The following is a 15,282-nucleotide window of genomic DNA, read 5'->3' as shown; positions in this document are numbered from 1 at the left end:
AGGGCAGAGTGGTCTGAGAGTAGGTTGGAGACCTTGGCCTGCCTCCCAGGACTACTTCCCAGCTTTTTTTGTTCCTGGGACCACCCCATCCTCAGCAGGTACCTGGGCATGGCTGAGCCTGGCAGGCCTCCCCCTGGGCCTGAGGTCCCTCACAAAAATCCCCCAGGCCCTGGGGTGACGGCTGGTCACAGGCTCGGGTCCGGCTCCGCAGGCCTCCTCCACAGCTCCGACTACAGCCAGACCAGGGGCTCCAAGGACTCCAGCCCCCTGCTTCTGAGGGAGCAGCAGAGGAGGAAATGTGAAAAGGTTTGAGGTTGCTGGAGGCTGCTGGTACAAGGATGAGGTACCCCAGAGATGGTCCCATCCAGGGCTTCAGGGCAAGCATCAGCTTAAAGGGCCACTTACGATTACATCCTGGCAGGAGGCACGGCTCTTCCTCAGCCTCAGGGCCTGGGCAGAGGGTTGTGGGGGCAGCCACTGTGGTCAGCAGAACCAAACTGAAGGGTGCCCTATGGGGGGGCCTGGCACAAAAGCGGTGCCGGTGGCGTCGGGCAGGGTTGCAGGAGGCTGAACACACACTCCATGGAGTCCAGGATGACCATGCAGGCTGGCCTTGGGGACAGAGAGAACTCGAGAAGAGAATGATGCAATGTGGGGAGGTACCATGACACCTTCTGCCTCGGCTCTCCTGAAGCTTGTCTCCTACCCCAACCCAGACCCATGGCTGCCAGGAATAGGAAGCAACGGCACAGGAGGAGTGAGAACCCTCTCTCACCTTCCTCACAAGGCCAGGAGCTGCAGTTGGTGATGAGCCCAGAGATGCAGGAGCTAGAAGGAAAGGCAGAGGCTTTGGGTGTCCCTCAGGGCTACTTGGTACCCACAGAGACTATGCTCAAACTCTGGCCCTTGCAACTTGCAAATGTGACCTTTTTTTGGAGATAAGATCCTTCCAGAGGTAACTTAATTAGTAAGGTTGCTGGAGGGGGTGTGTGGCCAATCCCGTGTAAGAAAAGGGTATCCATATGCTGACATACACAGGGGGAAGATGATGGAAAGAGGGAGAAGACAGCCATCTGCAAGCTAGAAAATACCAGATTGGTGCCAAAAAGGAATTAGAACAAACGCTCCCTCAGCCCTCAAGAAGTACCAGGTCTGCCAACACCTTGACCTAGGACATGTGTGGCCATGAATGGCTGATTCTCCAGGCCCCTACATCCAGAATATGTGCATGTTTGTGTGCATGTGTATGTGTTTGTGTGCATGTATGTATGTGCATGTGATCGGTGTGCATGCATTTATGTGCATGTGTATGTATGTATGTGCACGTATATAGGTATGGTTACAACAATCCTAGAAAGTAACACAAGTGGGGAGAAAGAAGACAGGTACTTTTTCTTTCATCACTAGAGATTTAATTAACGGTCTGACACGTGCCAGGCAAGCCCTCTGCCACTGAGTGTGTTTCCAGTCCCTGAGAGAAGGCAGACAAGGATGGGTGTCTGGAGAGTTACAGACAGGTTCAGATGGCAGGGCTGGTTGGCTGTGGCTAGGGGAAGAATGGGCATTTCTTTGGCCAACTGGAGCCAGTATCCTCTGCTACTGAGGAGAGGCAGATGGGCACACTGGGGTCCTCGGGAATCACAGGGCTACTGCATAACTGGGGGTGGGAGGGTCTTACCAATTCTCACATGGAAGATGCACAGCACTGCCTGGGGAATAAAGACGCCCCCTGTGGGCACAAGGGCAGTCCTGGACAGGCACACACACATTGTTCTGGAATAGAAAGCCCTTTGTCATCCTGGCTCCAGCCTGCTCCAGTCAAAGCCAGAACTCAGTTTCCCAGTCCATCTCAAGTGCCACCCAGACACCTTCCACAGAGCTCTCTCTCCCCAAGTCCCTCTGTCAATGGGCAAGAGCAGACCCTCAGCTGAGGATCACATGGGCACATGGGCCTCTCCTTCAGGAAGAAACTGACCCCCTTCCAATGCAAGGTATGAGACTAAATTGTTAAATGAAATCAACTGTGTGAGATACGTATTTTCCATATGAACTATGTGACATAAATGACAGAAGAACCCCCTCCAACAACCCCCCCCCCACACACACAACCATTTTCTTTAAGGAATGTAGCTGTGTCTCTAGCCAGCACCAGGAGGCAACCCTGAGTATGCCTGACTTATCCACTCACCTGATTGCACAGTCTAAAACTGAGTGCTAGGTAGGCGCTTAGCACATGGTGGTGTGTAAGAAGACACACATTTGAAGGAGTAAAATTTATAAAACACTTCTCTGATCCATGATCACTTTTATAAACAAGAGGCCAGCTATCTATGGTGTCTTTAACTCAGCAGGCTCTTTGTCTCCAGTCCCAAACCTTTGGCACCGTTGACCAGGCCCCTGGCTATCTCTTCCCTGCTAAACCAGGGTCCCAAGCTGTGAGGCAGTCCCAATGTGGCCAGGCAGTGGGATACTTACTAGCAGGAGCATTCCAGAGAGGCAGTAGCAGCCAGGGTGGCAGGTCTGGTTAGCCTCTCCAGGGATGCTGAGATGGGCACAAGAGGCTGGACCCTGGGCACAGTCCAACCATTGTTGGTCCTCGGGACACACGCCTGGCACTGGTCCTGTAGACACATGTGACAAACGGGCAGCACAGAGCCTGCTCACTCAGCTTTCTTCTAGGATCCTAGCATGGGAGAGGCACCAGTTCTGGGTATTGCTGAGGTTGCCATAGAGGTCATACTGTTCTAAGCGACAGGGCTGCAGTGGGCAGGGTGTTTGAAGTGTCTTAGCTTGGTGGGAATGAGAACTAGAGTCTCCCCAAGGCATCCCTCACCTGCACAGGGCTGCAGGCTGCAGGTAGAGAACTCGATAGGGCTGTGCGGGCCACTGCCTTGAGTGCGGTTTCGGTAGCCACCACCACAGGGCACTGAGCATGGGGTCCAGGAACTCCATGCTGCACCAGGGCCTATGGGTAACATTCAGGTCTTCCATACCCGGCACACCTCCCTCCCAAACCCAGATATCCAAACGCACCCCTTCCTTCTCATCTTGTGTAACTTCATCTGCAGGGTCACCTCTACCCTAGGAGAACTGGTGCCTTCAGAGAGGAAGTGGACTGGCCTCTAGGGAGGGTCTTTCTAAGGGAATGGACTCGCAAGGCCTCTGGGAACCCACCTCTTAGGATCCTTATATCACTAATGGGGTCCTGGGGGGTATTGTTGGTTTCTTTCTGGAAGGAACCCTAGATAGGTTCTCCAAGGAAGTCTCAGACTCTAGGTTCCCACTCTTACCTCGGCATGGCCTCAAACTGCAGAATTCAGCATCTAGATTGGGACCTTGGCACTCAGCACCCCCAAAGGCAGCAGGTGGTTCAGTGCCTGCTCTAAAGCGCCGTCGAATGCCCACATTACAGCTTTGGCTGCAAGGGCTCCATGGAGTCCAGGGGCTCCAGCCACAGGCCACTGCCAGGGTGAAGGGGCAGATGTCTGAGACCAGGGCAAGCTGTCCTGGACCCTGACTTTCCTGGGACATTACCAACACCCTAAGAGGTTATCTCTGAAGGGTCTAAAATTGCATAGTCTCAGCACTGACCACCACATGAAGGGAGTACCTGGACAGCGCTTTGAGGTGCACACCATTTCTCCAGAGATGCAGGTGCTGCCAAGAGATGGTTCAGTGAGCTCTAAACCAGTCCACCCAGCCCTGCCCTTGAAGCACTGGATACCTGCCTCAAGGAACAGGGAGCTGGGCCACAAACTATATAACATTAAGTAAAAGCTGTGGCTTAGACTCTCAGACCTCCCTCTCCAAATCCAGTGGGCTCTGTGATGCTGGGGATGGAGTGCGTGCCGTGAGTGCGTGAGTGCGTGCATTCGTGTGTGTGTGTGTGTGTGTGTGTATGTGTGTGTGTGTGTGTGTGTGTGTGTGTGTCTGTCTGTCTGTCTGTCTGTCTATGGGTGCTGTGGAGGGTAGTCCATTTTCTTTAAGAACATGGCCCTGGTGGGTGGACCATTCTCCAATGGATGGTTCCCTACTCATAAGTATCTAGACAACAACCTTAAGTTAGAGGATTGGGGTGGACCCGGAAGCAGTTAATGGGAGGAGTGAGGATGACCAGGCTCAAAATTATTTTATGCACATGTGAATTTGTCAAGGAATCAAATTACATTTTAAAAAGGAAGCCCCTCTTTAGTTTGTAGTTCCATTCTACACAGCACTCCAGCCTATCTATCGCCTATCTGAAACCCGGTCTTCCACAGTCAGACTGGATGAACACTTCCTGTAGACACCTGCATTGTAGCCAGGCAGTGTCTCATTCACTGCAGTGTTCACAGGAACCATGTCTGGTGTGTGGTCAGCATATTCAGCCCACTGCCCTCTGCCCCCAACGCACACCAATGAGAGAGTATGTGAACGAGTCCATTTCTGCCTGACTGTGGAACATAGCCCCTCCCTTTGTACCACCTCTCCCCTGCCCTGTCCCCAACCCATCCTCCGCTGGTAACCTACCAGTTGTTGCAGTCTAGGTGAGCCACTGCTCCTGGTGCATAGAGCTGCCCATGCAGCTGGCAGGGGCACTGGCTGCGGGGCAGGCAGCTAGCATTATGCAGGAAGAGGCCAGGGGGACAGTTGCAGCTAGGAGCACAGGAGCCAGTGCACTCCACCCCAGGGTCCTGTGCCAGGCACAGCTGAGGGCACGGACCCCCTTCCTCAAGACACTGCTCTGCTGAGCGGAATACCATGTTCCCAGGACACTGGGCTAGATGAGAAGACAGAGAGGGTCTGAGCCAATAGAGATGCTGACAAGGAGGAAAGTCCATATGTAGCGATTGACAGGGCAGAGGTGAGGAAGTCCCTCCCCACCAGTCCTCTCCCATTCCCTCCCCTTGTCCCAGAGCTTAGCTTCACTGGATATAAATGCTTTTGAGAACAGGAGGACACCAGTGCCTGGGCCAGGAGGAATGCCCAAAGGATCAGGGAGCAAAGAAGACAGACTTCAGGGACTGATGCTGCTCCCCGCTGAGTTTTGCCTGTGAGTGGGCTCTGCCTTCAAGGTCACATACCCTTATCAGGGACAAGTAGAGTGCCTGGCCCAGTATCTGGTTCCCAGGAAGTGGGAGGAGGAGGGGACTTGGAGAGACACTGGAATCCCCAAAGGCTCCCTAGCTCTCTGTGGCATGTTCTGAAGTCAGAGGTCAGAAAAGCAAAAAGAGAAGGCTGGAAAGGTCAAAACCCAGGGTGGACATGGCCACCTGGAGAGTGTGGAAGCAATGTGGCACCTGTGCATGGATGCATGTTGCAGTCTCTGGTCTGAGTGTGGGGTCCTAGGCACACAGGGTTCCCAGGAGCAGAACCAGAGCAGCTGCGCCCACGAGTCTGGATGCCACCATTGCAGGAGGCTGAGCAGGTAGACCAGGAAGCCCATAAACCCCAGGCACTCGGCACTGTCAGGAAGAACAGAGGCCATGGAGGCAAAACATGGGCATGGGAGGAAGGGATTTAGAATACTCCCAAACAATATCAATCAAAGTTTCCCATCTTTAAGGTGACTTTGGGTGGGGGTGAGATGGGGTGGCTTAAGGACATCCACCAGGTTGGCTGTTTCCCCTCCTTCCTGGGGGTTGGACTAGGTCAAGGGGTCATTTTGTTGTTCCTCTTTCCACTAAGGTTCCCAGCCACACCAGGAAGGCAGGACTGTACCTGGGCACACAGGGGGGCTGCAGGGCTCCTCCTGAGTGGCCTCTCCGGGACAGAATGTGTCCCTAGAGCTAGGGCACAGCCGAGAACGCTGCCGCCAGCCAGGGTCCCCCCCAGGGACAAGGCAGCTCTGGGAGCAGGAGGACCAGGATGTCCAGGGTGTCCAACCTGGTATCTCTGAAAGGAAAGACAGTTATAGGTCTGTTGTACAGAGACAGGCTGGCCAAAGGGTTGGGAGTCTGAGTCGGGTCCGAAAAACCAAGAGGCTATGAAGGGCTGGGATTACTCCTGTGGCTCTGTTATTAGGACCTTATTCTGCAGCTCCAGGCCTCACCCTTCCCGAGAGCACAGCCTTCTATGGATCCTGCCTGGATTCATGCCTATTCAGCCAACAGCCCACAATGCATTCCCCATCCTCAGTCGCTCAGCCCAACTCCTCTAGATTGCATGTGACCACTTATCGGAGTTCACCATCAGCTCCACTGATTCCAAGACCCCACTACTCAGCCTCCTGTCACCCACCACTCATTCTGCCTCAGAGACCAACAGCAAGTAGCCTGAACTTCAGTGACCTCCCTTGGTCCCCACATAGCCTGAAGCAAAGGGGACAAACTGGCACCTTTATCCTGCCTCTAAGTGTCCTATCTGCCCTGGGCACCTGAAGCACACAGCAGCCCTATTCTTTCCAGCCTCTGCAGACATCTGTCCCCGCAAGCCAGTCTGCCCAGGCATCCAGGAAGATGTAGGGACACAAGAGCCTGTCCCACCCCAAAGCCCACTAACCTAGCCTGATTCCAGGACCGCAGCTTGGATGGGTGGGTACAACTACTCTTGCTTCCACTTTCTGGCTATGCCTCACCTTCCACAGAACCCACTGCAGTTTCTGTTGGCACTGGAGTTCAGGCAGGAAAGGGACATGGAGACACCAGCCTCCTCCAGCACAGCTTCACTCACTAGCCATCCAAGGTCAAGGACTTGGGAAGAGGAAGGCAGTCCCCTGTTTTACAGTACCTGTCCCACAGTCTGTGTAGCAGGCCTGCAGTTCCTGCCTGTCACCTTCACACGGGGAACCTCCAAATGCCACAGGAGGGTTGGTAGGGGACCTGAAAAGAGACTTGCCTGAGCATCTGTCTTCTTCCTTCACCAGCCAACACTCCTGCCCTCCTTATCCTTTTCCCATCCATTACTGCCCTTCCTTCTAGGGCAGCCTGCTCTGATCCTCTCTCCCCATCTCTTCCACTCTTGCCGCAGCTCCACACCTGAACCTGGCCCTCACTCCAGAGCCACAGGAGCGATCACAAGCAGTCCAGGGGGACCAGGCAGACCAGCCACAGGACTGGGAGCAGGCCCCTGGCTTGCACAGCAGTGTCCCCTTCTCACATATGCTGCAGAGAACAGGAGGGAAGAGATCCATCAGCACCAGGAGCCTCTCTCCATTCAGTACCATCTCTTGATCCAGAGCCCTCCCTTGGCCCAGCACCCTCTCCCACCCCAGTACTCAACCCTGGACTAGGACCACCCCTTAGTGTAGCATGCTCACCATTGGCTGCAGTTGTCCAGCAAGAAGGCCAGTCTGGGCTGTATCAGCTTTTGGCCCACCAGGCAGGGACATTCAGAGAGGGGCAGACAGTGAGAGTCCTGGAGGAGGAGCCCAGGAGGGCAGCGGCATCCTGGGTGCAAGGAAAGGTCACTTAGGGACAGAGCTGAGCTTGGGAGGGCACCTCTTACTTCCTCTTTCGCTCTGTCTCACCTTCCATACAGTGCCCACTGCAGCTTCTGTTGGCTTCGGGGTCCAGGCAGGAGGGTGGACATGGGGGCACTAGCCCCTTCTGGCACAGCTCAGCATTCACATGCACAAGGCCTGGCTCACAGTCTGAGTGGAGAAGAGCTCAAGTAGGGTGGGCACCAGAAGATCCTGAGACAAACCTTGGGACTCTACTGTCAGAGGTCTCTCCCAGCCAACTTCCCTTTACCTGTGTCACCTGGGCAGAGCTGCAAGTTGCAGGGTGCCTTCTCATGGGAAGGCCCAGGGCATGGGGCACCACCATTCTTGGGAGGAGGGTCCACACAGCTCCTCTGGCGACTCTGGTGGCCACCTCCACAGGAGACACTGCAGGCCGTCCAGGGCCCCCATTCTGCCCATGCCCCGGCCACTGTAGAGGAGGCAGAGGGTCCATCAGAAAGACTCCAAGGAAACAGGCTGTGTAGAAAGGGGAGGGCCAAGCCAGGGAGCCTCTCCCAGTCCTTTGGGGGCCGGTGGCCTGGTATCCAAGGGCAGCACCCTAGCAGTTCTAAAGTCCTTGTATTGTGGGAAACTGCCCGTGGGTGAGAAAACCAGTGAAAGTCACCCAGGAACTGCAAGGATGGAGTTCCAGCCCCTGGCAAGGTTACAGTGGCAAAACCCTGAAGTGGCACACGTCTGGCAGCCGTGGTACAGGGAAGCTACCAAAACCAGGGGAATACCAGTTTGCAGCATGAGAACGCTGAGTGAAGAAATTCCCTCAGGCTACCTAGACAGGCAAGGAAGGGTGAGTGGGGCCAGAGAAATGAGTATCCTGACAACTCTATGAAAGCTAGGATCACATGGTTATCTTTGTGCTAGAGTCCCAAAAGCCTGGACACAAGGAGAGCAGGGCACTTGTTGAGGGTCTCTGATACGATCCAACCAGGTCTCCCACGGCAAGCGGCCAACCCCTCCTTCCTTCAGGGGTGCTAGGCTACCTGGGCAGGCTTGCACAAAGCAGGACTGGCTACGGAACTGGTCCAACAGACAGCTGCCTCCAGGCAGGGGAAGTCTTAGCAGCTCTCGGTGCTGGAAGATGAGGCCCAGGCCACAGCTGCGGCTGCAGTCACTCCAGCCAGACCAAGGTGCCAACACACAGTCTACTGCAGGGGACAGCACACCAGGGCTTAGAAGGCGGCTCAAGCAGGAATAGGACCCTCAAGATGGTGCCTTAGGCCAGCACGTACCACAGTTGTCTTCATCAGAGCCATCCTGGCAGTTCACCTGAAGGTCACAGCGATGCTCAAAAGGTAGACACTCCCCACTGCCACATCTCAGCTGACTTGGGGAGCAGAGGGCCTTTGAGGCTGGTAACCCAGGGAGGGCAGTAGTAGGCACAGTGAAGGGCTCAGCACTTGCTGCCAATTGGTCATTTGAGGAGAGAGAAGGGAGTCCCATAAATGATTTCTGGCTGGGTAAGAAACTGAGTCCCTTGAACTTGATCAGGACAGTTTGCTGAGCAGGGGCTCTGGCCTTTCCACTCCTCCCAGTGCTTCTGGCATCTTCTACCCAGGATGAGCCCACACAAGCTCTTTGCTCTACACAGTTCTCACAGTTTCTCCACTTTCCAGAGAGAAGTCAGTGCATGCAGAACAGCCCTACCCCTTGGTTATCCTCTCTCCGAATGGGTTCTCCCCAGGGTGCCAGTTACTATAACTGGTTAACACCTTTTCTTTGGGTTGTAAAACCAAACTGATGAAAATGATTTACCTTGGATGGATGGATGGATGGATGGATGGATGGATGGATGGATGGGTAGGTGAATGGGTGGATAGGTGGATGGACAGATGAGTAGACTATGTGGATAGATGGATAAATATGTGGGTACATGGATAGATGGATGGACAGAGAGATGAGTGTGTGAATGAGATAGCTAAGTAGATGGTAAGTAAATAGGTGGGTAGGCAGGTGCAAGAGTAAATAAATGAATGTATAGGCAGACAGACAGACAGACAGACAACAGATAATATGATAGATAGCAAATGGATACGTGGGAAGATGGGTAGATAGATGGGTCAATAGATTAATGGATATACGTTTGGAGAAAGGGATGGACATATTGAATAAATGATCAGATGTATGGGTGTGTATGGATGGGTAGGTTTGAGAGTATATTGGTGGGGTTAGAGATACCTCAGTGGTTAAGAGCATTGCTTTCTCTTCCAGGGGACCCATGTTTGATTCCCAGCACCCACATGGTGGTTCACAACCATTTTAATTCTAATTTCAAGGGATTCAATATCCTTATCTGGTCTCCATGAGTACACGCATGTGGTATATGCTCATGCATGCAGGAGCGCGCGCGCGCATGCGCGCGCGAACACACACACACACACACACACACACACACACACAAACAAAAATATTTTTAAAAAGAGAAGGTGGATGACAGACACATAAAGAGGTGGATGGAGCAATGGATAAGTGGGTGGGTAGATGGGTGAGTGTGGGGGGATGGATGGGTGGATGTATCAACAGATAATTGGGAAGGTAGACTGATGGACAGTTGAGTATCCTTAGCAGTCAAATAGGTTTAACAAAACAGGCTGGGACCCGATGCCTAGCCCGTTCTCTTCATCATCTTCAAAGACTCTGGTGCTCCTAGTCATTTTTAACAATGTCTCCCCATTCCCTGCTGCTCCAGCCCCTCTTATATCCTTCCCATATGAGCTTCCCAGACCTGAAACCCTCTTGGCATGCCCAGTGTGTGATGTAATCTCTCCAGCTCACCACAGTGCTGCTCATCGGATCCATCAAGACAGTCTTCCCTCCCATCACACAGCTGTTCCTGCTCCACACAGCCCAACACATCACAGGGCACCTGCCCAGGGCCACACGGCATGGGTGGGAAGGGCCTGGGGCTGACAGTTTGGCCTGCAGACAGGACACCATCACAGGATGCCTGCTGACTTGGGAACCAGCCACCCTTACCCTTCTCTCTTGGTCAGTTCCTAGCAGCCTCCAATTTCTCTCCTCTTAGTGTCTAGGATACATCACTTTCTGCCTTTCTTGGGATAATGAAAACGAAGTGAGTGAATGAGTCAGAAAGGCCCATTCTAGCAAAAAAAAAAAAAAAAAATGCCGTGGAGCCATATGACCTTGACCTAAGTGATGAACCTCTTGTGGGTTCACACAGGTTTTTCATGCAGAAGAGTCTTACCAACAGGAGCTCCTGGTGTGACTGAGTGTGGAGGATGCACCGTCACAGCTGCCATTCCTGGGTGTAGGCTCTTGGCACCAGGAGGGAAGGTGGAGGTAGCAGACAGTGTCTGCATGGGCTGCCCTGAAACAGGCAGAGTACCCTCAGAAGCAGGGATGAGACCTGCTGTCTCCCCTGAAGATGGAGGGGAGTGAGACGTCATTGCCTCAGCTCCCTGTCCTATGAGAGGTGGTGGGACAGACTCTGAAGAAGTCTGATTCCCACATGGTGCAGGATAATCACAGCTATCACAGGACTCCTCAGATAAAAAGAAAGGGTTTATATCACCCAAGGAGCATGAGAAGAGAGTTAAGGGAAAAAACAGACGTCATCTAATACTGTACTCTAGCTGCACGAAGACACAGCAACTTCCCAGTATGAGTTCACTGTAAAATAAGGTATTAAGAAGTGAGAAAGACCTGGAGCCATTTAAACATAACAGCAGAAGGAGCAAACATGACTGAGACTCGGAATGGGGGCATTGCTACTGATGTGAAGACACAAACTTGATTTGAGCTTCCTGACAACTGTAGTGAAAAGGAGAGCCAGACGTGCATTTTCTGCCAAAATATTCATTTTCAAAGACAGCCTTTTTTTGGAACCAGATTTAGAATGAGACTAGGATTCATCCCTTGAGCCCACATGTTGTAGATGTGATTTTTTTTTTCCTACAAAAGACACAAAGACATGGTGCAGCCAGACTGTTGAACAACTTCTAGAATGCATAGGGAAGGGCCTCCTAGTCTCATATGTGAGGAAACTGAGGCACAGGGTTGGGGTGGTTTGACCAATATCTCCCAGGGCAGTCAGTATAGCTTGCTCCTTTGGTGATCCACACCCATCCCACCCCACATTGGGACCATGTTACAGGTGGCTGATCAGTGGCCAAGGGGAAACTGGTACATGCTGGGTAGGGAATCGCTTTTACTGTTTAGAAGTATCCTAAGATAGGCACCCTCCCTACTCTCCTGCCTACTTAGGGCATTTATTGCCACCAAACACTTTAGAATAACACCTAACATCATGGTTAGGTGAGCAGAAAGACAAAGATGGGGCCAGGTGGTATCTCAACGGAGGCTGGTTCAGAATAGGGGCTGGGGGCTGCAGCCATGGAGACAATTGCATGGCCCTACAAACTGTCTTGGTCCCCTCAGATCTGACATCCTAGGTCTAGTAGGCTGAGCAAGTCAGAACCTGGCCATGTGCCTGGTGAGTGGTGTCTCTTGACCCTGTAGCTCTCTGGCCTTAGGAGAATTAGGAGGAACTGCCTTTGCTCTACAAGGGGAAGGGATGACAAGGGCGGAGACATGGGGAGGGGTTTGGAGTCTGTGCACACACCTGCACCAGGCAAGGATGATTCCTGCTTGGGCTGCTGGGGCTCTGTGTCTGGCAGACCCTGCAGAGAGAGAGAGAGAGCTTAGCCAGGCCACAGCTTCCTCCTTCCCACCTCTATTTGTTTCCAGAAGCCCAGAGCTGAGGACAGAGGTGATTCTCCTGCAAGGTAAGGAGGCTGAATATCTGTACTGGCCTACAGAACTCATGATTAAGCTAACCTCCTCTGGCAGGTAGATCATCTGAGCTTGGGCATCCTCAGACACTGGCCCACCCCCAAAGCTCTGCCCTACCCCCAGTGCTCTGAGCACGTTGCTTGTCAATGGAAAGTGCCCTGTACCTCTTTGTGTCACAAATATCCCCATCCTTCAAGCTTTGTCCCAGATGCCTCTAGGGACCCCAGGCATATAGACCAAAAGCAAATGCCCTAGTGTGTCCTCACCCGTGACAGAGTCCTTGCCACCCAGACTGCACTACCTCGATGGCCTGCCCTGTCCATCTCCACACCACTCTGTTCTTCCAGCACTCAGCACCCTACCTCGTGCCAAGCTGGCTCCCAGACAGTTCAGGACTGAAGGCCTGACAGAATAGCATCAGGAGACACAAGCTGGAGGAAAAGCCACTGAATGCATGCAGGGGGAGGATGATGCAGATGCAGGAAGTGCACTGCTGAGGGAGTGGGACTCAAATCCTCACTCACCTCCCTGGGAAACTTTCCAGGCTGAGTCGGGGAGAGGGCTGGGGTCCTGGTCATGGGATGGACTCTAGAAAGAAAAACCACCAAGAAAGTTCCAGGGAATCTCCTAGCCCTAGAGCCCAACCATCCCAAAGAGAGCAGGGATTTTTGGACCAGGGTAGGGCATGCAGGAGGGTCACTGCCCACCAAGGCTAGACAAAGGTGAGCTCTAACAGTAGTCTTAGCTTGATCATGTCATGATCACCAGAGGATGGGTAAAGCACTCCCATTGCCACCCTTAGGGCCAGGTAGAAACTGAGTGACTCCCAGCTATCTATCAAGCTGGGTGGTGGTGGTGGTCTTAGCTCAGGGGCCATCCTTTGAGAATTGCTAAACTCCAGGTATCAGGAGAATGTAGAGAACCCAAGACTCTGATGGAGGTAAGGACTGAGGGGCACCCAGCTGTGACTCCTCAACAGTCACAGTTTGAGAAGGCAAGACAGGGTTCCTCCCTTCACCTTTCCACCTATGTCCAGCCCTAGGCCAGGCCATACCTGCTGGTAGTGCTTGCATGAAGGGACCCACATCCCTCCTCATCAGAGCCATCGTCACAGTCCACAGCACCATCACATGGACCACCCTTTGGGGCACATTCACCACTGGCACAGCGGTGCCTGCTCCCTGGACATAGGGGTGCCAACGGGGACACTGTGGAAAATATATGACTAAGGACTCCTGATATCACACGGCCCACCCTTGTCCCTCCAGCTCCCAAGCTGACCTGTTCCTGGCTTACAGCCCAGTAGCTCCACCCACAGGAAGATATCGTGCTGGTTGTTGTCTCTGAGGTGGCCACTGTGTGGCCACACCCGGATGTACCTTGCCTGTACCATCTGGTCAAATGTCCATACCTCAGGGGCCATATGGTTTGAGCTCTCCGGGGAAGGCTGTGGAAGACATTACTTGCTGCCCGAGTACCACCTCTTGCTCAAGCTGCCATTGTAACTCTGCTTTGATGTCCCTCCTGAGTCCCCCAACCCTCATGGCATGGATGTTTCTCCCACATAAAGCAGGTGCTCTCCTGAGTGGACTGAGTCCTACGGCTGCAGGGGCCTGTGTTCCTGGGAAGAATGCTCACCCCTAAAGGAATAGTGCTGTGCAGAGGCTGCTGCAGAGACCCGTGCTTCCAGGGCCTTTGTGAACTGACTGTGGTCCCATCCTGCCCCCTCACAAGCTGGCAGAGGGTCACGTGCAAGATGCTAAGCGACTTTGGTGTTTTCCGATATCCCTGGACTCTCAACTCTACTGAGTATAGTCTCTGCTAGTTAGTAGGTGTTCCACAGACATCTAAAGCAAGGACTGTCACCCAGGGGAATAAAAGTGCCTTGGGGACAATGGCTGTGGCATCCACAAAGGGGTTTGTTGGGCCACCTGGCCCAGGGCACTGGAGGTCTCAGTACCTTGGGTGGAGACAGGGTACTAGACAGAGAGTTGACATAGTTGTGCCACTGTAGATTGTCGCTGCTAAACTGGAGTGACAAAGTGGAGACATAAGCGGCAGAGGAGCCAGCCCTCTGCACGATGATGCCTGAGAGGGAACAGGGAAGGGCAAAGGTCAGCATTGAGCCAGCCACCCCTCCCCCACACCCTATCCTGTCCCCTCCTCCTCACTGACCAGTGAGGTTCCGAGGCCGACGAAGGTCCAGCTGTAGATAGAGTGGCTGGGTGTGCCACTCAGCAGAAGCCCCCTCTCTGGGGCCAGGCCCTGCCATGGGAGCTTCCACAGGGTCAGCCCTGGTGATGTGTTCCCAGTGCTGGGATGGTGCCCACATGGGCAATCCAGCCAGGCCCAGGGGAGAATAGCAGGCATCTGGGTACAGGAGAGAAAGAGAGAGGTAGGCTCGAGTAAGGCAAAAGAGAGGGTGGCAAGGACAATCAGGGAACCACAGGGGAGATGCAGTACAGAGGACAGAAAAATTGAACAAGGGTGGGGCAGAGCTGGGCAGTGCAACTTGGGAAGGGTGACTTCACCACCGGCAGTGTGTGTAAGGCAGGGGACTGGGCCAGAGATCCTGTTTCTCTAGAGGTCTGGTAACCACTAGGGCAGTCCCTCTCAGCATCTGAAACAGCACGTGCATGACTTACCTGCCGTGGGAGGCAGAACATAGGTGACTAGATGGGCTCCAATCTGAGGGCTGGGGGCAGAGGCAGGGGCAGGGGCAGGAGTGGTCATGTGGATCACTGTCTGGTTCTTTTCTGTGTAGAGACCCAGTGGTCAGGAGAAAGAGTGGGAGAGACTGCCACCAGCCACCAACTCAGCACTCAGGCCCCCCACACTTCCTGGAACACGTTCCCTCTCATGGCTTCTCAGGGACAAATGCCAGCTGGGATGGGTCCCTTCATTCTGTGGATGAATTAGGGTTTTCTGCCTCCACTCACTGCTATGCTCTCTGGTCGAGTCACATAGGGACCCAGAAGGTCTGCGGCAACTCACTATTTAGAGAACAGAATAAAACACCCAGGCCAAAACAACCTTCTGATGAGTGTGGACCAGGTGCCGTTTCTAACCTATGTAGGCGTTAGGGAGAGACTCAT

The 15,282-nt window shown here is 53.5% G+C and overlaps 1 protein-coding gene across 18 annotated transcripts in view; it reads right to left on the bottom strand.

Annotated features, from left to right (window-relative positions):
• Sspo (SCO-spondin) overlaps positions 1-15,282 on the bottom strand; it is a 55,033-nt gene that overhangs the window by 20,031 nt on the left and 19,720 nt on the right. For 16 of the 18 annotated variants that reach the window (XR_001785128.2, XR_003956195.1, XM_017321577.1 and 13 more), the window contains 27 exons: positions 14,833-14,943; positions 14,363-14,557; positions 14,148-14,275; positions 13,469-13,634; positions 13,242-13,395; positions 12,712-12,775; positions 12,018-12,075; positions 10,641-10,763; positions 10,211-10,354; positions 8,668-8,838; positions 8,419-8,583; positions 7,671-7,850; positions 7,448-7,570; positions 7,238-7,367; positions 6,957-7,082; positions 6,709-6,800; positions 5,701-5,874; positions 5,280-5,444; positions 4,510-4,759; positions 3,611-3,657; positions 3,291-3,461; positions 2,834-2,965; positions 2,476-2,621; positions 1,679-1,773; positions 776-828; positions 406-612; positions 103-273 (listed from right to left, as the gene is read on the bottom strand). Coding sequence is in view for 16 of the 18 variants with exons in the window: in XM_017321577.1 (XP_017177066.1) it covers positions 103-273; positions 406-612; positions 776-828; positions 1,679-1,773; positions 2,476-2,621; positions 2,834-2,965; positions 3,291-3,461; positions 3,611-3,657; positions 4,510-4,759; positions 5,280-5,444; positions 5,701-5,874; positions 6,709-6,800; positions 6,957-7,082; positions 7,238-7,367; positions 7,448-7,570; positions 7,671-7,850; positions 8,419-8,583; positions 8,668-8,838; positions 10,211-10,354; positions 10,641-10,763; positions 12,018-12,075; positions 12,712-12,775; positions 13,242-13,395; positions 13,469-13,634; positions 14,148-14,275; positions 14,363-14,557; positions 14,833-14,943 (3,741 nt within the window). In the remaining 2 variants the exon portion in view is untranslated. Of the gene's footprint in view, positions 1-102; positions 274-405; positions 613-775; positions 829-1,678; positions 1,774-2,475; positions 2,622-2,833; positions 2,966-3,290; positions 3,462-3,610; positions 3,658-4,509; positions 4,760-5,279; positions 5,445-5,700; positions 5,875-6,708; positions 6,801-6,956; positions 7,083-7,237; positions 7,368-7,447; positions 7,571-7,670; positions 7,851-8,418; positions 8,584-8,667; positions 8,839-10,210; positions 10,355-10,640; positions 10,806-12,011; positions 12,076-12,711; positions 12,776-13,241; positions 13,396-13,468; positions 13,635-14,147; positions 14,276-14,362; positions 14,558-14,832; positions 14,944-15,282 lie in introns of all 18 variants that reach the window. The other 2 variants (NM_173428.4, XM_017321579.2) reach the window with 2 other exon arrangements.

Source organism: Mus musculus, chromosome 6 (assembly GCF_000001635.26).
Source record: "Mus musculus strain C57BL/6J chromosome 6, GRCm38.p6 C57BL/6J".
In the NCBI taxonomy this organism is placed as follows: Eukaryota; Metazoa; Chordata; class Mammalia; order Rodentia; family Muridae; genus Mus; species Mus musculus.
The sequence above is the reverse complement of the archived record's forward strand: the minus strand, read 5'-3'. Positions and strand labels throughout refer to the sequence as shown.